A 26,685-nucleotide genomic window follows, 5' to 3' on the forward strand; every position below is an offset into this window, starting at 1 on the left:
CGGTTTCAATATGTCTTTCTTTGAGATCCCTAAAACAAGATTTGTTAGACTTCTCAAAGTCTCAGAATGGTGTTCAGTCTCCCAAAAAAAAATCAATCATTGGCCTCAACAAATCAATACAGTATTGTGATGTAAAATGTGGCAATATTTGAAACCCCCTCATCCCTCCCTTTATCCTTTAACTTTCAAATATTTTATACAGTATATCTGAGATTTTTCAAATTAATTTAATCTTGTTCTCGTGGGCCATGAACTGCTAGGTAACCTGCTAAGAGGATTCTGTGAAGGTGACATACATTTGTCATCTGTTGAAATGGGCCACATATTGAGTACAGAGACAATCACTCTTTCTTCGTTTTGAAGAGTAAAAGAATATCTGTCCCCAGTGCCATCACCCTGTTTTTGAGAGCGAGCACACTTGTTGGCAGATAGAGCGGTGCTGATTGTACTTTGCTTGACATTATGTGTGAGGAGTGAAAGGCAGTGAGAGGGAGAAGTGACCTTATTGTTGCTGTCACAGACGCTAGACAGCCATGTGCTATTTGAGGACACTTTATCAGGCTCTATTTTATGAAGCTGCCCTGCAAATTTCACTGTCTGTGTAAATGGGTTTGCCTTGCTGTAAAATTAAGTCTTTTAAGGAAGACTTTTTACAAAGATAAACATTTATTTTTTCCTCAAAATAATGTGCACTGACCATTCATTCACAATAATGCAATGCTAAAATAAGTAACAATGTCTTAGAGCACAACAAACATTGGTTGTCCTATTCCTGTCTGTGTGTAGCCAACAGCTCTGCATGTCATTCTGACAAACATACAGACACACATGCCCAAAAGCTAATTTCTCAGTCTGCCTTGTGCTTGTAGCAGTGATCAGTTTGCAGTTTACTCTTGGTAAATGCGATTCTTGAGCATGAAATGTTGGCACTGCTCCTCAACAGCTCTGAGGTCTTCCTGGAGACATGTCCGCCCAGCTACCTACCCCGTCCCACTGAGGGGCTGCCCTCAACAGCTGCTTGACCTAGTCTGATTTTTACACTTGTCCTGTCCTTCTGAGCTAGAGAGACCTGCTTTCATGGATTTGATTCAGATAGCCATGGTTCTGTAACACTGGGATTTACAGGAGATGGACAGTACAATAAAATAATAAAATACTTAGGAAGCAAAGACATATTATCTTTAAGTGTTTTTTATTTTTTTATTACCCATCCATTTTGTTGTGCTAAAAGCAAGAAGAAAAAAAAAGCAATTTGCCAGTGGGGTAACAAATATCAACTCTGGAAAAGCTGGAATGAATCATTTCATTGTGTATTTGAATGCTATAGCTTTATATAGTTTAGATTCAAAACCTCCATGATATCCTAAATTTGAGCTGTTATCAGATGCAAGCTGCACAATCAGTTCCATTAACATAAAGCAATTCTGCCCCCACTCACTGAATTATATTAGACAAATAAGATCACTCACCCAAGTGCAAAGCACTCGCTCAGGTATTAATTACTAAAATAAGACTATGGCTGTGTCCCAGTTGGCATACATTCTTTTCAAAATAGTATGCAAGATTAGAATTTGTCCATTCCGAATCACAGTGTGTTAAAAATAAAATGTGTGGATGATATACTATTTCTGGTGGGCTTTCAAAGTCCATCCTTACAATTCTATTAGTGTTAATGTTTCTCACAGTCCCAACAACTGATGAAAAGTTGATGTGAATATTCTGATTCAATTTTATTAAACAGGAACGTTTTTAAGCGGACACCTGCGTTGGTGCTTATAATGCCAGTATTCAATTAATTGTATTATTTCAAATAAGTTAATGTTTTCATTTTGAAAGCCCTAATTATACTCAAATATTAATTTAAATTATGGTCATCATTATCAGTATTGCATTACAATAATATCCAAGTTGACTGTGTTTCAATGAACAATGAATTAACCAAGGCCCTTTTCACAGCGGGGACCAAAATGAGATCTGAAACCACTTTCGAGGCCAGTGTGAATGCAATTTTTGTCCACTTAAAGCGGTATGAGTTTGATTCTTTTAAAGGAAGCGTATAGTAGAATTATGCAAATTTGATTGTAATTTATGAGGAAAAAGAAGCTTAAGGACGATAAATGTCATTTGTGTTTTGTCAGCGCTTGTTTTGTTATTCATCCTCATTAGCCTTTCTGTAGAGCTGGAAGTGTTATAATGCTCTAAAATTCATGCATTAATATTCATGTAGTTGTGAGTGTTTACTGTATATCTGGTTACTTAACAGAGATTACTTTCCATCAGGCCCCACTCAATCTACAACTCTTTCTGAGTTCTGCTTATATTGGAGGAAGACAGCACTTTATGTGCTGACTGTCAATATTATCCTTCATTGATCTAGTCTTTGATATGTTTTTGTTCCTTTTTCATCTTAAAGGGCACTGCAGCACCGATTACAAGCAAATCTTTAATACACTAACATGCTTTTATGCTGAAACCCAAATTGTTTTTGTTATGTCTATTTGCATCTGTGTTAAAAACAAAATCATTTTAATCCATCTGGCAAAAAAAATATGCGATTTGGTGCTGTTGTTATTTAAAAAGTAAGATAAAAAAATACAAAATGTCTATCAAAAGCCTGTTGTATATTTGATACACAGGCCTACGTTTTAATATGAGTTCAAGAGTAAATAAATAAATAAAAGAGTGCTTTATATGGTTCTTTTTTCTTATTCTTCTTCTTTTTTCACTTTAGAATTGATATAAATATCCAAAAGAAGCCCAGTTCAAGTTTTACAAACCCAGAGAGCCTATGTTCCTCACCGCAGTTTTACTTCCATGGCTGTCAGGGAATATAGAGTCATTCACACATGTTCAGGAGGAGCAGTGGAGCTCACAGCTTGTCAGAGTGCTGTGTTTGTTCACTGATGTGTAAGTGTGCTGGACGTGAAACATGGCCTCTGCCACACTGCCCTTTCCAGAGCTGTCAACCCCCTTCAGCCTGTCAAGTGTGTATGATGTGCGTGTGCTGTATTGTTTTTGTTTACACCCTGAGCTTCCAGCAAAATAGACTATTTATGTTTGTTTAAGTGTTGGCATGTGCCAGGAGCTTTTACAGATGTGTTTGTTGGCATGTTCAGGCAAATCTTTTGTGTCTATGCAAAAATGACACATTTTGTCCTGTTAAATCAAAGAGTTAAAAATCTAAACCAGGCATATTGGTTTTCTTATGGTAAAGCATCACCAAACCTCAGCTCACCTGAGATGACACTATATATGGAAATAATGTGAAGAATGACTTTGCTTTAAATGCATGAGTTGTCTGTGGGATGCTTTCTCCTCATTGCATCATGTGCTCGTACTTGTTTAGCATGCAACATGGCTGTGTTCACTTAAACAGCTCAGCCAGACAGTGAGAAAAAAGAACTAGTGCAATAAAGCTTCTTATCATTTTAATTAGGAAAGCCGCTGGGCCGTAGCGCTTCTGCAGTGACTTCAGTAGACTGATGCCTTTGCTGCCACTGTGTTCATGGAGCGGTTCATATTAGCATTCGCACAATTACTCATTTTTACTAGTCGTCCAGAAAAGTTGTCACGTAGTTGACGGGTCATTGTTTACCTCATGTAAATGAGTCACGACATGGTGTGCAGAATCAGAGGTCTTTGCTGTTAAATGTATAGATGTTAGGTCTGTGGTTAGAGAGAATGTCTATGTAACTGTGCTTGTGTTCTCATAAACAATGTAAAATCAATCATTCAGTCTCATTTGCTTATAGTGTTTGTGAGCCTCTGGGAGACACTTGATTAGTTTCAAAGCAGTTTACATGAATTTTGGCTTGTGAGTCAATGGCGTGACAGCATTAATTTAATAATACCTTAAAAATGCATTTGACATATACAATGACTTGGATACACTTCTTTTTAGTATGTGCATTGTTGAAAGGAGGGGGAAGATCAGCTCAAATAATAATGATTAATAGGCCAACTGTACTCTATAAATTCTTCAGTAAATAAGTTTCATTCAGAAAATTCCAATATTATTATAGAACTACATGTTGTTTAGGTAGCCAGTGTCTATGGTAACATACTAAACTGTAAAATGACTGTAAAAGCCACAATTTAAATAACTTTACAGTTCAGATATAAATAGTTTTGACATAAAGTTTTAAAATGATAAACCTCAAGTTTGAAATACTCATATGTGCACAAATCACATGAATAGGCTACTTCAATGTCAGAATGGCAAACTTTGCAGAAATTTGCTGCAAAAAGTTAATACAATACATGTACATGTGTACACTTACTCATTCATGGTGCAAGTAAAAAGATGTTATCTTTTTACTTGATGATTACATCACATGGCATTTTTAGTCTTTTTTTGAAAGTGGCATATCATTTTTTTCCACCAATTTTTCTTCTAAAAAATATTTTTCTACAATTTACACGCCACAATTTCAAAGCAACAAACAATTTGTCTGTCCTCACTGAACATGAAGATGCTGACATATTCACAGTCAATCAAAAATTATTTTCATTAATTTATTTAATTACATTATGTACAGTTATATGGCCTGCCCAGGGCATTGCTGCAGGAATAGAAACCAAACCATCAACAAAATGTGACTCGTTGTTTGCCGGTTGGTTAGGACAAAAATGATTTTCGATGGAGGTGGTTATGACACGGTGTTATTCATATCCACATACTCAACATCAACCTTCTTTTGCTTTTAATCATAGAAGAAAACCCTGACATGAGGGTTTAATGCTTCCTGTGACCTTTGATCCCTCCCCAGGGACATTATGGATTCTTAAAGAGGATAAAAACCTCTGTAAATTCTCTCCTCTCACACACCAACAGCTTATCTGTCCCCATGTCAAACATGTTCCTGGTTCATTTCCATGAGAAGGAAGCTATGCCGCTATGACCAAATTATACTTTGCGTTTGTGGATAGGGTTATTTTAAAGAGGGACGAGGCGAGTGTAAATACACTCTTACTGCTGTTAACACCCAGCCACTTTTCCCCTCCGCCCCCATCCCTTGCTCTCTCTCTCTGTCTCCTTCCACCCACCCGCTTCTCCTTCACCTCACCCCAGCCTATCACTGTGGAGCAGTGGTCTGTGAAGAAATTCCCAATATCTAAATTTACACACTGTATCAATCTTGTTTAATAGACTGGAAAGCTTATTGCTCCGGTGCTGGGCGGCAAGAGAGGGCAGCGCTGATAAATTGTGCCGTCCCTGCGACAGCCGCCCGTGATGTATAATGAAATATTTATGATTTATCCCAGCTAATAAACTGAAATGAAGAGCCTGATGTATGGGAACAGATGGGCCCTCTATTGATGCTGTGCTCCTCGCTGGAGATGGGGAGAGAGAGGCAAAGAAGAAAAAAAGTGATGAAACACTGCATTGTAGAGCTTTATTGAAAATTTATTGGAAAACAAAAGGCAGTTGTTTTTCTATGCACACTTTGTGTACAAAAAATCTGACTGATATGGCAAGCATACTGGACTGACACTATCCACATCAGCCATGATTAATTTATTGAATTAGCAAAAGTGTCCAATAACAGCCGGTTTTCTAAGTTAAAATAATTACATTTAGTCATGTGACCTTAATATGTCTGCCCCATGAAGTGACCCACTCTATGTAAAGGCCCAGACACAGCAAATCAACATCAGATAATTAGCAGTAATGAAAGCCGCCTTACATCACCTGTTTCTGGGCCAAAAGGTTGCATTTTCAACGCCCCACATAACAGTCAACCGCCAAATAGCATGCACGTTCTGCACCTGCCTGAAAGGAAATAACTCTCCAAACCAACAGATGGCAGTAGTCCGTATATGTCATTCAAAAGAGGAAACCAGAAGAGCTAAGACTGCAGATGCTTTCACAACTCTCTCGCTCGAGTTTAGTTACTGATGAGTTCCGTCAGTACTGTTTTTCTCCTCATGCACTGCTTCGCTAAGCTGAACGGACAGTCACAGTGATCTCTCTCACAAACGGACTCCACCACTGATTCAACATGCTCAATTGGCCAAAAAGCCACTGACGGGGGTGCAAGTAGTGCTAACGGTACGGACCACGTGGCCTGACATTGCCAGACAGCTGACCATTGTGTCTCAACCTTTACATTTAAAGTGAGGTTTGAACTCTTACTGCCAGTACAGGCACTTCAGTTTAATGAGTTAAAGGAATTATGAATGAAACTAGACATTTTCTAAAACAAAAAGTGTATTTGCCTGTTCCAAAACTCCCCACTACAATGCTAAGGTATTAGGGTGTTGCAAAGGTTTTGCTATGTAGTTCTTAATAGTTCACCCAAATATGAAAATTACCCAATGATTTACTCACCCTCAAGCCATCCTAGGTGTATATGACTTTCTTCTTTCAGATGAATACAATCAGATTTTGTATTATTAAAAAATGTCCTGGCTCTTCCAAGCTTTATAATGGCAGTGAAAATAAGTGCTACGCCTACATCCGACGTCATCCGCTGGATCGCCACTCTCTTGTGAATGCACATGTGACAGTCAGCAGAAGCTAGAGATGGATAAATATGGATATTTTTCTTACGCAAACGCATCGCTTCTATTCAGAAGGCCTTTAATGAACCCCCCTCAGTACTTTGGAGTACTTTTTATGATGGGTCGGTGTATTTTTTTTGTGCTTCAAAATCTCAACCACAATTCAGTGCCATTATAAACCTTGAAAGAGCCAGGACATTTTTTAATCTAACTCCCATTGTATTCATCTGAAAGAAGAAAGTCATATACACCTAGGATAATTTGAGTGTGAGTAAATCATGCAGTAATTTTGATGGTTTTTAGGTGGTAGCTTACTGGAGCATGGTCAAAAGAGCCCACCCAGTAATACTGATAGGGATGTTTCCTTTAGAAAGGGAATGGAAGCATTGTGGCAATAAAGGATAGAAACGAATTAAAGTTTGTGGCAATGAGTTGTTAGATGCTGATGTATTGGAAAAGGAAGGAAAGGACGTGAGAATACTCGGAATTTGGGCTCTGCATTTAGTGAACACACACACACGTGGCCCGCCATTTATGCTGTGGCGCCCGGGAGCAGTTGGGGGTTCGGTGCCTTGCTCAAGGGTCTCACCTCAGTTGTGGTATTGAGGGTGGAAGAGAGCACTGGACATTCACTCCCCCCACTGACAGTTCCCTGCCGGACCTGAGACTCGAACCCGTGACCTTTGGGTTACAAGTCAGACTCTCTTTCCATTAGGCCACGACTGCCCCGAGGACTGATCATGGGGACATGATTCCCATCTCACTCATCAACTGGCTTTCATCTCCAACCAGTCACAGCCTATGTCTAGTTCCCCTTGCCCTGCCAACTTAACCACCTCCTCCCACACAAACTCATACACTATAACCCATGACATATCTTTCTTAACCTTCACACACCTCACACACATGCACTCTCGTTTCTCAACTCCCCTTCGCCACAGCTGGGGCTTAGCACTCAATAATGATCCACGCTGGACATCCAACACCTTTGCCCAATGTTCTTTCCTCCTTTTCTTTCACACTCAGTCACTCACCTGCTATGACCTATTTCCTGTCGGCTTCATGGTCCTGCCCCAGCTGAGCCCCAACACTCGATGAGTGGTATCTTTGTCTCTGCTCTGCTAAAGAGATTGAAAGACATTCTGGCTTGTGATGACTTGTACTTTTCAGACTCAGACTGAAAACTTTGGCCTTTCATCAAGGTGTGTGTTAAAGTGGAGGCTAACACCTTGTCCTAACCAGACATGTCATGATAAAGCAACAAGCTAATGGTTCCATTTTTTTTTTTTGTGAATCTGATATTGTCCTAAACTGTGATGACTGCGACAAGCCATGCAAACTGATATGTCTACTTCCTTTCTACATAGTATGCAAAAAGTAGCATGGCAGGTTAGTCCAAATATGCAGTATTCATAGAAAAATTGCAAAAACATTTGACACTTTGGAAACTTCTCTCATGGCTGTGAGAGAGGAGTTGTCATTTTTGTTAAATGGTGAGGTACAACATTCTCTGTATTACTACTTTTGGATGCAGCTTATGACAGTATCCATAAATTGTTGCATAGGGCACACTCCGGTCTCTAGGACTTCAGAGACACATGCAAGCAAAGGCCACAAAACCACATTAATTTCAGCATTTGAGCCAGATTTCGTTTCAGATCCATATAGCTGTATATCCAAGTTTTTATTGGCTTTGCATTTGTTACTTTGTAGCACTCTTTCAGTGAGGAAACTTGATGCTGGAAATCTGCACCTGTTTTGGATAGGGTATACCACACTGCTCCTGCTGCTGATGGCTGCATTGTGTTTGTGTGCTATGGGGTGGTAATTAAGCAGTCTCCAGCTGAGCAGCTCAGTGCAATTGTTTTTTAAGATTGCAAGCAGAAGATCTTGAGCCTGACTACAGGCTATTATTAGAGCTCAGCAGAGGACAACGTGCAGCAACCACACACACACACACAACCCATCATATTCTTATTGCTGCCCCCCTTCCACAGCTGTAGTAGGAGGATGTAGACTATACAGCTGTTTGCCTCACTGTTGAGCCCCATGTGGACTCTTCTGCGATTAATAGAGGCGCAGACCCCTATTAAACCGCATAGCGGTGTGGAGGCAGGTGTAACTCGAAGGGATCTCTGACCTGCTTTGGATACTCTTTTAGGTGACACTGCACTCTACAGAGATGGCGTGTACTGGATCATGGGCCGCACATCAGTGGACATCATCAAGAGCGGAGGATACAAGATCAGTGCGCTAGATGTGGAGAGACATCTGCTAGCCCACCCAGATATCACAGGTACACAAGCTCTCACACAAATACACATGTACATATGGACAAGGGAATAAATATGCACTGTTTCTTCTTTGCTTTAGATGTGGCTGTGATTGGTGCTCCAGACCCAACCTGGGGTCAGAAGGTCACTGCAGTTGTGCAGCTGAGGAAGGGGAAGACTTTGACTCTGTCACAGCTAAAGGCCTGGGCCAGGTAACTCATATCCTCACTGAAACAGACATTAGTTTAGAATAAGTGCGGTCCACACTGCAGTTTATTCAGCCCATTAAGGGGCTGTTCACACAGAACAAATTCTTGCATTTAAAAATATGAGACGTGCTGAGAAAGAGTAAAAAAGGCATCTTGAGATGTTTTTTTATGAGGCACGGACCATCGAAAACATTTGAAATAATAGAATAATAATGTAAAAAAACATATTTAAAGGTATTATCAAGATACAACCACTATTAATTGATGATATTTGATCTTTTTTTTTTTGCAATACTTTTCCCACTCCCCAGTCTTGCCTGATTGGTAAAAAGTTTTGAAATGAGGAGAGATGCATAAAACTTAACTTACCACATGTATATTAATAACGTGACAATCCCAGCAGTCCTGACTGATTTTCTCAAAGGCAAGATTTATGAAATAGGTGCTAGCTAGGGCTGGACGGTAAAACAACGATAATTATCACAATATATTTTTCCCTCGTTAGAGCGATAAAATGTTCTATTAATGTTTGATGTAATGTTTATGCACCAAAAGAGGAACAAAACAATGTTAAAACCAATTCCGACAAACACAAGAAATCTCCGACAAACACAAGAAATATTGTGCCATGATCAATCCCGTTAGGCTTTTCCATGGATTTACTGTAATAACATTGACTGCACCATGGTATTGTGGCAGAAATATGGAATATACATATATGGAATATATGGAATTTTATTATATTATTAATGTAGACGTATTAAAGGGGTCCTATTATGCTCTTTTATTAACAAAGTCTTGATTTTGTTTTGGGGGTGTACTAGAACATGCTCTCATGGATAGCGTAGTATTGCGCAGAACTTTTGCGTGCACGAATATTGCAAGACATAACTGCATTTACTATGTACAGATAAGTGCAACGGTAGTATGTATTATGTTTATTGCTCTTTAATTCTAACATTATAACATGAATTGCAGTGAAACTGTTATACAGTTGAAATTATTTATACCATAGTCCCACAGACTTACACTATTTGTGGTGGCATATATATGCAAATTGATTCTCTGCCAGCAGGAGGCGCTGTTGGAGTGATAGAGAGCGAGGTTTCCCTGGTAACGCTGTACACAAAGCAGCGCTCCGCTCACAAATGCTGCTTTATCAGACATTACATGCAAGATGAAATGAAAATTACATCCAAAATTTTCTGAAAAATTTTCCATCAGAAATACAGTGATATAAAAACACCCGCACCAGGTTTTGATTTTGAAACGTGCAGTGCTCAACCAAGCATTCTCCCCACCTGCCAACCATTCGAATTTCCGTAGGCGGGATTTATTTTTGTGATATCACAAATACAGGAAAACAACGCTGTAGTTCAAAAGAGCTGTTCGTTGTAGTTCTTGAAAAGGGATTTTTTTTCAAACGAAATATCTCCCTTTGGAGTGGACTTTGAGATTTGTAACTTTGTAGATCGTTTTATGCCCAAACATACACACTGACTAAAATTCAAAACGTTAAAAAGCATAATAGGACTCCTTTAAAGGAGTAATGGTTGTTACTCAGCCATAGCATTTGTGCATTTGTATTTATATTTCATGTATTTAGGCTACTGTTTTTCATGCAAATACCATAGAAACCATATAGTTACATTTTACAATAGCAGTGAGGTTTGTATGTGTGGTTTTATATTTGGTTATCATGATTGTGTGATACTATAGATGGCGAATGGTTAATTTGGTTACGGAGAGTCCTAACGCAAACATTCAGAATATTAAAATTTTACCCTATAAATATGAGGTTGTTACAGTGTTTACATCTTTTTGTTAATGAACATAAATTTACATAAACATCATGCCATGAGTAGTTTAAAACCTCGGGAGAAGAAATCTGCCTTTAAACTCGAAAGAAATAAATTTTGACATTTATCATGATAATTGGATATCGACTGACATGAAAAATATTACCAAGATAATTTTTTTTTGAATTACCATTTATCACCAGCGCATTCGTTGCTCTGTCAACACTACTTTTTTTGTAAAACTCATAGAACAGCTCACAAAAGCTGATACTAGTTTACATTGTACATCATTCTCCTTCTTCAGCTCCCCTAGAGGTCTGAATACGATATGACAAGACTAGAATTTTCTAGTGTCAATCAGCATCTAGCAAGACACACTTGAACTTACTCAAAAAAACAGGCAGGTGATGAAATGTTGCTGAAATGCACCGGCAGCCTTGTTGCAAGTAGTTTATTGTGGAGCACAGCGGTGTGTTTGGAAGTGTTTTTTGGGCTTGCGTCAGCGTACACGTAGCATGTTGAGTCAGACGTCGAGTTGGAATCCCTCAGGACATGCGTTAGACTCAAGAGGATTTTTAAAAGCCTCTGTATAAATAACAATAGACACATGTAGACACACTCATGGACAAGAACTCATTTAGGAGCATGCTGCAAGAACAGATATGTTTTTGATGGGAGAAGGGTCGGAGAAAGAAACCGATGATGGTGAGAAGAAAGAAACGGTGTCTAATGTGCTCTGTGCATGTTTATTTTATTCCTCATTCTCTCTCGCTTTTTTAAAATGTTTTGCCTGAACGCAAGTTCTGTCAGAAGACACATGTCCCTTTACAGGAAGTAGCTCAGGGCTTTTTCTTTCTTGATGTGTGTGAGCTCCATATGGTGTGGGGGTGTTGGAAGCAGAGCTGTGCCCTGCTGGTGCGTTGCTGCCTGTGTTTTTTGCGGCGGCCCTTCTGACCTGTCCTAGCCCCTCCAGCACCGCCCAGCAAAGAGCAACATGCGCAAGGAAAGATGCTCACTCCCCAGCGCCGTAACTCCAGCTGTCATCCTGCGTAATCGTCACTCTATATATGTCATAAGGCGTAGAAAGACAGGAGATGATGACCTGAAAGTTACAACAACACTGCACACAGACATGCATGCAAAGAGAATGCGGCTACAGTAAAAAGCAGAATATTCCAGAGTGAGAAGTGCGTTCAAAATCTTCAAACCACTGCAGGGAAGAGAGAAAAGAGAGGGAATGAAAAGAGGAGGCATTAACAGAGAGACACCTTGCTGGAAGGGACTTACATAGAAGAAAACAGAATAAAAAAATCTTTTCGCACACACAAAAAAACGTAAGATGATAAAGACGGCTCCAGGCCTATACTGTAGACAACTGCAAGAGTCGGGCATGAGCGCAAAACATTTAATTAGCTCAACGCTCCACTCTGCCTTTTAGTATTTGTCTTTATTTCACGCTGATTTCATTGTTTGTGGAATTAATCAGAGGACGGTGGCTGCGTTAAAAGATACGCAAGAGGTTTTTTTGTCATTTTATGTTTTTATGTGTGTATTTCACTTGTGACGTTTCACATCTGCACAAAGTCATTAGTGTCTTTGCTTTGCCTGAAGACATTTTCACCACATGTTCCATATAAAACAAGCATGCAGCATTAAATTATGACACATCTTTATTTCCTTCCACTCCCAGAGTTGAATTTTATGAAGTTAAAAATCTTTTTTTTTTTTTCATGATTTTGCCATCTGCAACAAGATTTTTCTTTGGTCCTGAAAAATAAGCATGGTCTACATACGTACATTTGTACAAATGCTTCTGTATGAGTTTTTGTCTTATATTTATATCATATGATAACAGATATTACACGAGCAGCGAGAGCAATCGCACGAGTGCTGTTTTTGTCTCTAATATAACGAGTTTAAATGTGATTTTATACAACAGTTTAGTTGAAGTTAATATTGTGTTATATTTTAAATATTACATATAAAGCCACAGAAGAATTGTTGTGTGCCTCCGAGCAACACAACAGAGTTTAGTTTCTGAATGAATCCGCGTTTTGAACGAATCTTGTGAATCAATGCTTCAAAGAGCCATTCATAAAGTGAGCCGTTTACTTCATTCCTGAATGATTAATCCTTATTAAATCTACTAAAGTGATTCAGTCAAGAGCAGTGAGTGATTTTCTTTTTTGTTGTTTGATTAACATTAAGGACACAGGCAGTAGCAGGTATATTAGGCTGCTGTTACTTTAAGACCGAATGCATGGATCCACTATACTAATACACGTTCAATATTTTTCTAACTGTTCATGTTCACTTAAGATTTAATAATACTCACCAAATCTGACATTTTGACATAATTTTGTTTGTTTTTGACATGTTTGTTTGTTATTCATAACTGGTTTTCATTTAGTTATAGGCTTGTTTTTGTGGAAAAAAAAAAACTGTTGCTGACAAAAAAAAAAAAAAACTATTATGAAAATTATGTGTCAGCTGAACTAACACTGTTAGCTAGGATGTATATCACCATCTGCTGTGAGCTTACCCAGGATCTCATTGGGGACCATCTAACAAACAACAATTGTGAAAGAAAAACAGAAATCCACGATTTCTTATTTTCTTAAGTTGATCTTCTCTTTTGGTTTCTTCTTTCAGAGAACACATGGCTCCATACACCATTCCCACAGGGCTGATCCTGGTGGAAGACATGCCCAGAAACCAGATGGGCAAGGTGAATAAGAAGGACCTCATTCGCCAGTTTTTCCCTACTCGTTCCGATTGAACCATGTCCAAGATCAGTATTCAGGGAGATTTCAGTTTTAACCACAGACTGAAGAACTGTGTCTGGATCTGGGCCCGGTTGCATGAAAACCCTTAAGATAAGAAAACCCTTAATTATAAGGTTAAGGGTACCCTTAGTGAAACATGGGTTGCAAGAAAAAAACCTAAGGGCTTACTTAAGGGAAGTTAAGGCTGTCACTTAAGTATTTCCCTTAATTGCTTAAGTGTTCCCTTAAGTTCTGTTATGTGTTGCTACAAAGTCCTTAGTAAGCGTTTCACCTTAAAAAATTAAGGGACCAAAATAGCTCCCTTAAGCCATCTTTTACTCTAGCACGATGGCTGATTTCATGTTCATAGAAGAGGAGCAAGTACCTAGGCGCATTTTTAATGATCGAAATAATCCATTGGAGACTATGAATGATGCGCAGTTATTGAGAGAATATAGGTTTGATCGTCAGTCAATCCTTCATCTCACCGCAACGCTTGAGCCACCAAACCCGACGAAGTCGTGCACTCCCAGCACTGCTTCAAGTTTTGATTGCTTTAAGGTTTTTCGCTTGCGGTACTTTTCAGTCTGTCATTGGCGACGTTTTCAGAGTACACAAATCCACTGTCTGCAGAGCTGTCCATCGAGTGGCCTTAGCCCTGTGTCGCCGAATTGACACATATGTCAAATTTCCTTCCAGAGATGAGCAGGGCGTATTAGCGGAGCGTTTTTTTGCAGTTGCTGGTTTCCCACGCGTTTGCGGAGTGATAGATGGAACACGTGCGAATTCAAGCCCCACACATATGAAGATCAATTTGTCAAAAAAATAATATTTTGTAAAAAAAATAACAAATATTTTATAGCTGTAGTTGTAAGGTTATTTTTGCGGTCCGTTATGTTTATAGTGCGATATGGAAGAGTAACTATGGCAACCGCAGCTCGCGTTGCCGTGCGCTGCCAGAAACTACAGTGAAACGCTTAATATAAACACTTAGGTAAGGGTGACGGTTAAGACGTTTGTTGCAACTCTCATAAGGAAATCCCTTGCCTCAGGGATCTTTTCCCCTTCAGGGATACTTACTTAAGGGTTTTCATGCAACCGGGCCCTGATCTTTAAAAGAATGGCGATTGTGATGTCTCTTCACTGAACAGTAGATGGCAGTATATGTGATTAGAAGTGTCCACAATCCAAAGCACCGCACTCTTTGAAATATACTTGATTTCTGTGATGAAATGTAAAAACAAATTAAAATGTAATCTGTTTTAAATGTAATCTATGTTTAAAATAAAACAACGGTAATAATCTGACTTGATTAAACTGAAGAAAATTTGACAATATACAAATTTTAAAACACTGAAGATGTTAAGGCAGCATCATGTCTATTTAAATGAATTACATTTTTGTAATGACATTTTTGAAATAAACTAATTTATTTTGATCAGTGATGTTCTCCTCATGTGATATCAAGTGTTTATGTGCATATGTGTGTGTGTGTGTGTGCAGCTGTGTGTACACAGGTGTGCGGTCAGGCCCAAAGGCAGTGTGGGCTTGTGATTACAGCACAGATGGGTCCTCTCTTCTCTCGTCCCCTCTATTTCACTGATAGTTTACAGATAAGCCCATTGTATTGGTCCGTGAGAGAACAAGTGTAGTGGTTTCTTGACGAATCTCTGTTAGGAATCCCTTACTGGTGAGTCTGTTAGGAATCTCAGGTGAGTCTGTAGGTACATTTCAGTGCCGTATACCATTGGTTGAACAAGAAGCTGGCATGTTGGATTGCTCAAATGCAATGTTTTCTTTTTTCTGGGAAATCTACATAATGGCTTACTTGCAGTTACTTACTTTAAATATTACCTTTCAAAGGACCCAGCTTTTCCAAAATTCAGTTTAATTTGTTCTAAATCAAAATGAGCTGTTATGGTTCCTTGGACATCCAGTTGGAAAGGGTTGCATATCTGTTCTGATCTGGCCCCATACAATATGCTGAATGAAACTCAACTAAGCATATCATCACAGATAATTAGGAAAGCAAAATAAACAGGGGTTTTCAGCTTCCCATATCTTTTGTTGCTGACATCAAAGGATCTGCATCCAAACAAACTCGACAGTATTTTAGTATTTATATTCATCTCTCACTTTGGTAGTATAGCTAACCAAATTAGGCAGATTCCAACACAGACAGTTCAATGAGATGCCCTCATCCTCAAAAACCTGAAACAACATTACATAATGTTTGTTTGTGCCAACCACAAGTGGCATGAAACCTTTGAAATTCAGAATATATCCCTTGTGAAAAAAAGGGCACTTTAGCATACTTATTATGGCAATGCATGATGTTAATATTTATATTTCAGTGTTTGAGTAAGGATATTTTGGTTTACTTTAGTGCAATTTCTGCACTATTGAACCACTACTATGACTCACTATGCAGCTTTCTTCTGTTTCAAACGCACCCAGAGTGTGTCTCCTTCCAAAGTGTTTGTGACTTTGGAAGTTATTGTCTATAAATTAACTTACAGTGCAGTAGTTGCCCTATAATAAATCACCACAATTACTCGGAGCGTCAGCAGCAGCACTGAGCCAGAGAGAAAGACACAACGCGGCTCGAACCATCCAGAGAGAAAGACTGACAGAGACACTGACGGACGGACTCCCCCTGGCTAGGCTCTGGAAATATAAGTCGGCCCCACCAGCACAGGGTGGGGATTTGAGAAGATACGGAGGTAAAATAGATGTTGAATGAACAGAGGCAACCAAGCGAGAAAAAAGAGAGAAGGAAAGAGCACCCGCTCCATCCCTCCTCCGCCTGCAGTCACCAGAGAGCTGATTAAGAGAGTAGCTCTATCGATCTCTGGCCTGGCTGAAAGGATGGATGTGCTGGGTGAGTTGCAGTGGCACTGGTGGATGGGCTGTGAGACATGCTGACAGGAGACTATAAAGGTGGCACAGCAAAGAGAAGAAAAGACGAACAATTGGATGTGGTGACAACACTGACGAGAGCAGGGTTGTGAAGATTGTTTTTGTGTATTTGCGTGTGGGGGGGTTGATCCCCAAGACTCTAGAATGATAAAATGTCTGCAGCTCCAGTCAGACATACTAGAGCGCACAAACACCCTGGCTTGCATGGATGTCCACTCAAGCGTGTTGTAGTGGGCTGTCTGCAGATGGATGCTTATTGGGCCCCTGGGTCCTATGGGGGCCACAAGAGACAAGTCAAGAGAAACATTCGACTGGACTCTACTTCGTTACTACTGCGGTTATTTTATCACCAGCTTTCACACACAACGAGCAAAGAAATAAACAGTCAAGTACCAAAACCAGGAGGTGAATAACAGGGAAGCTGGTGTGGAGTTTACTTTGAACTCAGAAATTGCTAGTAAATTTCACAAATAATTACAAAGAATTTCTTCTTTAGAAGAAAGACTATAAAATAGTCGTTTCATTTACTATTTCAATATTTTTATAGTGCATACTAAACAGTTTTAATACTGCATTAGGAACTATTTTTCTAGAGAGTTTTTTAACAATAGTATCAAAAGCTATTTTACAAATAAGCACATATTCAGGTATAGATGCACGTAAACTGAAGTCACGTTAAGGCTGAGAAAAAAACCACAGAATGTTAGATTGCTCAAGAGAGTCTTGTTTGGATCAGCATTGAATAAAAAAAAAACATTTACATATTTACTGTCATTATTTCTTACTTTATTATGGATTTATATATATATATATATATATATATATATATATATATATATATATACATATATTTTTCTTTCTTTTTTTAGATAGTTGACAAAATACTATTCAGATGATCGAGGCAGATGAAACTAACCTCAAAAGACTGTGCCTTAAAAATTATCTGTAGAAGTTCCTTTAAAACATTGACTTCCAGAGATATCCGGATGTTCTCAAATGATAAGGAACTGTTTGGTTTTTATGTTATCTTTTTTTATGCCGTGAAATCAAGGTGGGTCGAACTTGTATTTTTTATGTATTCTCTGTTTCTCTCAAATCTCTACTTCACACAACTCAAACCACTACTGTCTGCACTCCACATCAAATTTCATTCTGACAATTTGGTAGGTATGTACCTTACCAGGTAATGAAAAAAATGCAAGGGACAGAAATATAATCTGTTTAAAGGGTTGTGCTGGGTGCCTCATTCAGCAACATTCAACACATCACTGAAAATGAAAACACATATGGGAGATATTCATCTTTAAGACCTATACAAGCAATAGAAAAGACTCTGTCCTTCCCTTAAAGATTTGTTTTTATTTGCAAATAATTAAATATGGTGTTTACATTGAATACATTGCTGTTTACATTGAACTCCATGCCAAAACACTTTTTGAGACACACAAGTGGAAAGACTATGATAAAGACAGGAGGGCATGCTAAGATGATATACAACACTGACTCAGACTTTTCAATCATTTCAATTGTAAAATGTAAGAATACATACAAATAATTACATTGTTAAAGCTATAATTGTTAGGGAAGCACACTTCATACAAAGGATTAGTTCAATACAATGGGATTTATTGACAGCAGAGTATAAGCAGAAGATGAGATGGTGAGTATTACGTGCAGATATCAGTTTGTTGGAGAGATGAGTCGATGACTGGACTGAATTGTCTTGACAGGAACTTGTGGACGCTGAGGGAACCACACACCTCACTGTGAGACTTGGAGAGGCTGGCAGAAGATCGCTGGCAGAATCCAAATCCAGGAGACAGAGGGACACGACGCTGGAGAGAACACAGGAGGTAGGATGACAACAAGGTAAGTAACAGGTAAGTCGCTGAGATCGTTATAGGAGTCCACTTCGTAGAAACGAGACCGGACGTTTGAGTGCAGTGAGGTGTGTGGCTTTATAGTGCGGAGTGATGAGGTTCAGATGACGTGCAGGTGTGCTCCATTAGAACTCAGGTGATGAAGTGCGTTGTGATTGGCTGGCGTGAGAGCCTGACCGATCTGTAACATTACCCCCTTCTCCACGGCCCACTCCAGAGGACCGAGGACCCCGACGTCGTGGTGGTCTACCTCTTCCTCTGCGGGGCTGGTCGATCTGGGTAGGTAGAGTGGAATTCGTCGAGTAATGTTGGATCCAAGACGTAATTTCTGGGGACCCATGACCTTTCCTCCGGGCCATAGCCCTCCCAGTCAACAAGGTATTCCAGCTGACCACCACGGCGTCAGGAGTCCAGGATCTTCCTGACCTCGTAGATGGCACCATCCTCCAGTATCAGTGGGAGAGGGGGTTCTTCGTTCGGACCAGGCTCTGTGGAGGAAGAGACAGCAGAGTGGTAAGGTTTCAGGAGTGACACGTGGAAAGTGGAATTAATTCTATATTGTGGAGGAAGTTGAAGTTGGAAGGTAACTGGATTGATCTGTCTTGTGATGGTGAAGGGGCCAATGTATCTGTGACTAAGCTTTTTGCAGGGCAGGCGCATCCTGATGTCCCTAGTTGACAGCCAGACCTTCTGTCCCGGTTGCGTATTGCACATTGGAGCTGATGGTGAGCGTCGTCCCAGACCCTCTCGCTCTCTCGGAACCAGTAATCAACCGCTGGTACTTCTGACAGTTCCCCAGACCAGGGGAACAGGGGTGGCTGGTAGCCGAGTATGCACTGGAAGGGAGTGAGTCCAGTGGTAGGTTGATGCAGGGAATTCTGGGCGTACTCTGCCCAGCCAGTAAACTGGTTCCAAGAGTCCTGGTGGCTGTGGCAGAAGGTTCGTAGAAAGCGGCCGATTTCCTGGATTTTCCTCTCCGTCTGCCTGTTTGTCTGGGGATGGTATCCAGAGGATAGAATTACGGTCACACCCGGAGATTGAAGAAACCTTTCCATACCCTGGAGACGAATTGTGGGCCCCGATCCAATACAATGTCCTCAGGAATGCCATAATATCTGAAGACAAAATTAATTAATAATTTGGCCGTCTCCATGGCTGTGGGCAAGCCTCTGAGGGGAAGAAGTCGGCAGGATTTAGAGAATCGGTCCACAATTACTAATATGCAGGTGTTACCATCTGAAGCCGGCAAATCGGTGATGAAATCAACTTCCAGGTGTGACCATGGACAGTTGGGAACGGGCAGCGGAAGGAGTTTGCCTGCTGGTAAGTGGCATGGGCTCTTGGAAACGGCACAGTCTGTGCAGCCCTCAACGAACCTTCTCACATCCCTAACCACGTTGGGCCACCAGTAGCGGTCTTTCAGCAGCAAGAGGGTACCGTTGGCCCCGGGGTGGCCAGTGCCCAGCGAGGAGTGAACAGAGTGAATGAGGGGAGTGCGCTGTGTTCGGGAGACATACTGTAGACCTGGTGGGCCCCCCGGCGGAGTGGCCGTGGAGGCATTGGAGGAGGCGACTGGATCAGGGTTCCTTTGGATTGCACTGATGATGATCTTTTCTGGAATTATGGGTTCTGGCACTTCTTCGTTTTTTCTGGAGCATGGAGATGAGACAAGACAACTGCCTTTATTGTAACTACTCGCTGGTCATTAAACAGTCCACGCTTCCAAGATACTGATGTCCATGTGTTTTATTTTCCTGATATGGAACACCGTGAAAACTACATGCAAACAAACACAAAGAAATAGATTTACACACAACAATTCGAAGGACATCAACGCAAATAAAGAAATATACAACCATTAACTCTTTTACCGTGTTGGCCTGATAACCAGCAGTAGAATGGTAAGGAGCTCTAACATGTGTCTCTGAATTCACATCTCGCCATTCAGTTTGTGCCAATACTTCCAAATTAAATTAATCAGGAAGGGTCATGTGATATTCATTTTAGTCAAACTGAGAATACAACAAAATAATACAATACCAAAAAAATTATGAAATTAACACGCACACAAAAATACAAACTTAAATCGTGAAATCATAAAGATACAAACAATATAAACATTAATCCCTAAAATCGCAATACGTCCGTCATAACTCATAACTGACCTATCAGCGTCAGCTACACTCCCACCAAATTACCCTTGACTTATTTGAAAAACATGCAAAATGCAAACAATCAAATAATCAATGGAAATTTCCAGGCGTCAACACAATGCATGAAATTAACCAACATAATTCCAACCCCACAACATAATTCATACATGCTCTTTAAAATGAACAAATTGCTCATCATATTCCAATATTGAACAATATTCAACACGATACAAACTCAACATGTAACCAAGACACCAGCTAATACCTACATGATATCAGTGTGACAAATTCTAATAAAGAGTTAGGGTATTTTTAAATTTTCCACTTTTGGCTACAAAAACTACTAACTTTTGAATAGGGCGTTCAACAATAGAGGGTTTAGTGAGGCACCCCTTTTTCCCAACCCCCGATCCCCCATCTTTATTGTGGCCTTCTGCACCAGTCTAATGTAGGAGCACTAACCATAACCTTGACTGCTACCATTGAAAAAGTGATGCAATTCAGTTCTTAGGCACTTCCCGAAGTTTATAGGTGTGAAGCATCTTGGGATCTGTAGTCTACCTAGGTTGGGTAGATCATTCAGCCAACTCTCCAGCCTTGGCCTCAGCTCAGTGGGTACAGATTTATACCTACCCATGCCCTTAAGGCATATCTCTTGCAGCACCCTCTTGCCAAACGTGACAAATGGAGCCAAGAACCCCAATAAAACGTAAACTAAAGCCACAATGGAGAAAATTCCACATCGTGTGGGATGTTTCCCATTAAGCTTAACATTAAAGGCGGAGGAGATGCTCTGTACAATGTACTTGAGTGTTTAAAGAAACAGCAACGCACTCCAGTCAGCCTATTGGGAAGATCAGACCCAGTCAATAGATGGTCATTCAAGGCAGTACCTTCGAACTTAGCTGAGCAATCAAAGATTTGAAGATTCCTGTCCAATTTTCTTTTAAGGTGCTTTGGCCGTACAACTGCAAACTTCTTATTTGAAAGGAGGTGACGTGCTTTGAAAGGAAGGGGCATCTCAAGTTGGACAACTTCATTCACATGGATACCTTTTAAAACCCGCAAAAACTGAACATCATCCTGAGACATACTCTTCTCTCTTGCCTGAGTATCTGCAAAACCCAGCTCAAGTGCTCTAATATCAGCAGCAGGTGTCACGGGGAGAAGCTCCCTGACTAACATGCGATGACACAGACTAGTCACATCCTTGGAGCTCACATGCAGTGGAGTGCCTCCTATGATACTCCACCCGAGGTCGGTCTTAATGGCATAAGGCTCTTCATCACCGCCAGTGATGACCTGTCGAGGTGCCAGTGCTCTGGAAAAATCGTAACCAATCAAAAGACCCACTCCACAATCCATTCTTGTAGGCATTTCATCAGCAATTACTTCTAGATGTCTCCACCTTTTAGCTGTTTCACAGGTGGGAATGTGTGAGCGCTCAAAAGGAATAAAGTCCCTTGTATAAACAGGAGGCAAGCAAATAGGGCTGTCTGAAGAGAACCCTCTAACCTTAAGGCCACTGACTCTCTGACTCTCCACAATGGAATCTTTCCCCATCATAGTGGAAAGCTTTAGTTTTACCGGTTCCATTAATGCCTGCAAACCTTTCCACACTTCCTGAACAACAAATGTGTGACTACTCTGAGTGTCTAATAAGGCATATACAAGGGTTTCAGACTCTGAGTTAGATGAAGACAGCCATACAGGAACAATCATAGCTGTTATACCCCCTTCTCCTGTAATCACACAGCAAGATAAGGAGGACATACTCTCTTCAGCCTGCAAAACTATCTGTAACGGAGACTCGTCTCCTGGCTGACGATTTTCATGCAATGGTGTTGGGTGGCGCTTCTTGCATAAAGCACATACGGCCCTATTCCTGCAGTTCTTGGAGCAATGTCCCTTTCTCAAGCATGCAAAGCACAACTTATTCTCCAGGACAAACTTGCTCTTTTCCTCCACAGCTCTTTCCATTAGTTTCTGACACCTGAGAATGAGTGGAGAGAATGACCCTCTCCGCAGAACATACATTCAACTGTCTTGATGGCCTCCACCTTCCCCTCGTCCATCCGGATGCCACCACTATCGATGTTGTATCCCAGGAACTGCACTGACGGTTGATGGAATGAACACTTCTCAGCTTTGAGGAACAGATGGAATTCTCTCAGGCGTTGTAGGACCTCTGCAACGTGGTGGCGATGTTCGGCCAAGCTCCGAAAGTAGATGAGGATATCATCGATTTAGACCAGGACGAATCAATGTAGATACTCTCGGAGCACCTCATGCATGAAATCTTGGAATACGGAGGGGGTGTTGACAAGGCCATACGGCATAACCAGATATTCGTAGTGGCCAGTAGGTGTCACAAAGGCTGTCTTCCACTCGTCCCCCTCGCGTATCCGGATGAGGTTATACGCGCTGCGGAGGTCTAACTTGGTGAAAATGGTGGCACCCCGAAGATGTTCTAGGGCCGCTGGAACGAGAGGAAGGGAATAACGGAATTTAACCGTGATGTTGTTCAGTGCCCGGTAATCTATACAAGGCCGCAAATCTCCGTCCTTCTTGGCCACAAAGAAGAAACTCGAAGCAGCAGGGGACGTTGAAGGGCGGATGTAACCTTGCTTAAGTGCCTCATCGATATTCTCCTCCATGGCCTTCTGTTCGGGAAGTGACAGTGGATATATTTTCCCTTTGGGCACTGGCTCACCTGGTACGAGATCGATCGCGCAGTCCCATGGCCGATGAGGAGGTAATTGGGAGGCTCTCTTCGGGCAGAAAACGTCTCTGAAGGGGGCATAACAGCTAGGTATGTCGATGGATTGTTCTAGAGGGCTCTCGATGGAAGTGGAGTTCAGGGTGATAATCTTGGTTGAGGGAGATAGTTGAGGAACTCTGGGAAAACAGTCCGGGAAACATTGGTTGGAGGGATCGCCTGAGGATCAGCCAAAGACTTTGCGGAAGTGAGTAATAAAACTATTGAATGACTGCGTGACAGGACCATATTGAGACCAGATTGTTTCCGCCCATTGAAGCGCTTTGCCCGTCAGAAGGGATATAATGAAGGATATTTTTGACCTTTCGGTAGGATACTGATGTGGTTGCATCTCGAGGGCTAGTGAGCATTGCAGGAGAAACCCGTTGCACTCCTCCGCCACACCAGAGAAGGGCGCTGGTCTGGCCATGGGACTGGAGATCACGGGAACTGAGGAAGAAGTGGTACTGGTTACGGAGGTGCTAGGTGGTGCTGGCGGTGGTGCAGGAACAAGATCATCGGAGGGTGTCCACAAGTTCCTGAAAGGGATCAGGGTTACTCATGCTGTGTCTTCTGTGTTGGTCCGTTCCTCTGTTAGACTTCACACAAAGGATTAGTTCAATACAATGGGATTTATTGACAGCAGAGTATAATCAGAAAATGAGATGGTGAGTATTACGTACAGATAGACTTGGAGAGGAGATCGTTGGCAGAATCCGAATCCAGGAGACCTGGAGAGAACACAGGAGGTAGGATGACAACAAGGTAACAGGTAAGTCGCTGAGATTGCTATAGGACTTCGTAGAAACGAGACCGGAAGTTTGAGTGCAGTGAGGTGTGTGGCTTTATAGTGCAGAGTGATGAGGTTCAGATGACATGCAGGTGTGCTCCATTAGAACTCAGGTGATGAAGTGCATTGAGATTGGCTGGCGTGAGAGCCTGGCCAATCTGTAACAATAATTCCAATTTGAATATTTATTACATATAAATGATTATCAATTTTTACACAATTGTTCTACTAATAATGTTTCATCAAAAGTAAGTGCATCAAGGAGATAACAGTTTTAGTAAAATCTGAGATGTGATGCATGAGGAAAACTACACAACACTGTATTTCTTTTATTATGCATCTTTTCCAATAAAGCTGCAATTTTTTCAAATTATGCAAAATATTAGAAAAACAAAAGGGAATTAATTTTGAAAAACTGACAAATTTCCTTCATTAATAAACATGTTATACTACAGTTTATATGCTATATGGTACTATACTCAATAAGAGGCTTGGTGGCAGGCTTCATGTTATTTTTTAAATTGTGTTTTGGCCAAAAAGCATTTGTCCAATTCCACCCTGTCCCTCCCAGCATTTAATTAAAATGGTAATGAACACCAAAAAAAAAAAAAAAGGGTATAATGAACTTTTCTTCCCTTAAAAAGAGCTGCACCATGCTGGTGATGCACTCATAGTGTACTGGGCAACTTTTTTCTTACATTTATTTTATTACACAGTTATTGTAATTACTACAAGAAGTACATGTACATGCAGAATAGAATTGGGTTACAGTTTATTTTAAGGTGTCCTTGTTACAGTGTAATTCTGAGTTCTGAGTATTGTCTGCATGTACTTACTATATGCTTAGGTTTAGGATTAGCATTTGGCTTGGGGTTACTTGCATGTAATTATGCATACTTTATTGTTATTATAATAATAAGTGCATGTAACGTGTAACAAGGACACCATTAAAATTAAGTGTTACCCAGGATTGTAAAGTGCTACCACATTATGAGATCAAAACAAATTAAATAAAACATGCACAAATTAGAAAGTATATAAGGAGGAGAATATTAATTTCATGGTGATTTTAAAGAGACTACTGATTGGCATAACTCTGTCCTAAGCCTTTATGCAATAGCAATTGTTCATATGGTTTTATTACTGATCTGACACTCCAGCTCAACATTTTTGAAAACGGCAAGATGAACACTGAATTATCATGTTCCAGCTCTCATAATTTGGTGTGCTCAACAATAGATATGGACAAGGTCATGAGAGAATAAATAACAGGCAGACTGGCTAAAGATCTATCATCCTGGACAACTATGGGCACCGTGGAGCGCGCCAGCTGACAGGATCATTAATAAAAACCACTGGGATTGTGATCGATTGCTTTGATGGATGATCAGACTCACAGATACTATAAAACACCTGACCGTCACTCAAGGCAAGCTGCCAATCCACATGTCTCTTACTAAGAAACAATCAGAGATACTGTATTAACACAGAGCTGTAAATACCGACAGAAAAGAAGAAAACAACAGGTGTGATAAGCATGTTAATCCTGAGGAAAAAAAAAAAAACATCCCTGCTAAAGAAAAACTGATCCAATCTGTAACCTTTACCCTATCCATAACTAGATGATGGTTAAACCAAATCCTAAACCTAAATTCTATTTCACAACCAACAAGCAAGTTAATCTGAGAGCGTGACTTACTTGCCAAAATCACAGACGCTGGTCTTGCATCAATTTCGATGTAAATTTTATGGATGGTGTAGCATAGACACTATTACTCATGGCTGAAATGGTTCTGGTTCAAGCCTTGAGCCATCATTGACCCCTTTGAACAAGGTAACGCCAGGATACTTGGAAATGCTTTGTATACATCTGCATTTTGCATTAAATGTTAGTGAAGACTGTTGACTGTTGTGTGTGTGTGCGTTTGATTGTAAGATTATCAGATGCGCTGGAGATCTGGAGGTAGATGCTGGTGTCAGCAGAAGTCTCTTATTCCGCTCTGTAATGGGACACATTCATTATCGACCAGTTGCCCTGCCCTGCACTGGTAATATTTATCTCCTTCATCTCTCTTACACACTTTCTATCCTCCCTTACTCAGCATTTTATACCTGTTCTTCCTCTTTTGTGTCCATAAGTAGTAAGTGGTAGGAGGAGGGTGAAGGGGAGTCCCTGTCAGATGATGTGTTGTATTGATATCAGTACACTGTCCTCTGTTCCTTTCTGTCTAGATATGAATTGATTTTGTGTGGGGCTCTGTGACCTGAGTATCTGACTTCTCTTTGGTCTTACAGGAAAGGCCGAAATCAAATACCATTTCAAACAATGGGTCTGTTCCAAAAAACTTGTGAAAAGTTAAGTATTTTGTTCATGTCTGAATCAAAACTTAACTCATAAAAACTCTAATCCTCATTGAATGCAAATTCTGGAAAAAAACACCAACAATGTGGGGTGGGATTTTGGACGAATGAGATTTTACTATGGGTAAGGCTACTCAGCATGAGACAAAGTTTCAGTCAGATTTTTGGTGTTGGTTTAAGGTGTTAGCCTTAGGGCTGGGGTTAATATCTCCAACATTCATATCAATCTAGAATTTTTCCTTTGAGTTTAGACAGAGGATATGGTTTGAGTTAA

At 40.4% G+C, this 26,685-nt stretch overlaps 1 protein-coding gene across 3 annotated transcripts in view; it reads left to right on the forward strand.

Annotated features, from left to right (window-relative positions):
- The window catches only part of acsf3 (acyl-CoA synthetase family member 3), a 53,560-nt gene extending 36,350 nt beyond the window's left edge, over positions 1-17,210 (forward strand). For 2 of the 3 annotated variants that reach the window (XM_079445853.1, XM_079445854.1), the window contains exons 8-10: positions 8,666-8,800; positions 8,878-8,989; positions 13,438-14,994. In XM_079445853.1, coding sequence (XP_079301979.1) covers positions 8,666-8,800; positions 8,878-8,989; positions 13,438-13,564 — 374 coding nt within the window. In that variant the 3' untranslated portion in view covers positions 13,565-14,994. Of the gene's footprint in view, positions 1-8,665; positions 8,801-8,877; positions 8,990-13,437; positions 14,995-15,053 lie in introns of those variants that run through there. The other variant, XM_079445855.1, reaches the window with a different exon arrangement.
- Positions 17,211-26,685: the final 9,475 nt, after the last annotated feature.

The sequence above is a fragment of the Barbus barbus genome (assembly GCF_936440315.1).
Source record: "Barbus barbus genome assembly, chromosome: 2".
Lineage (NCBI taxonomy): Eukaryota > Metazoa > Chordata > Actinopteri > Cypriniformes > Cyprinidae > Barbus > Barbus barbus.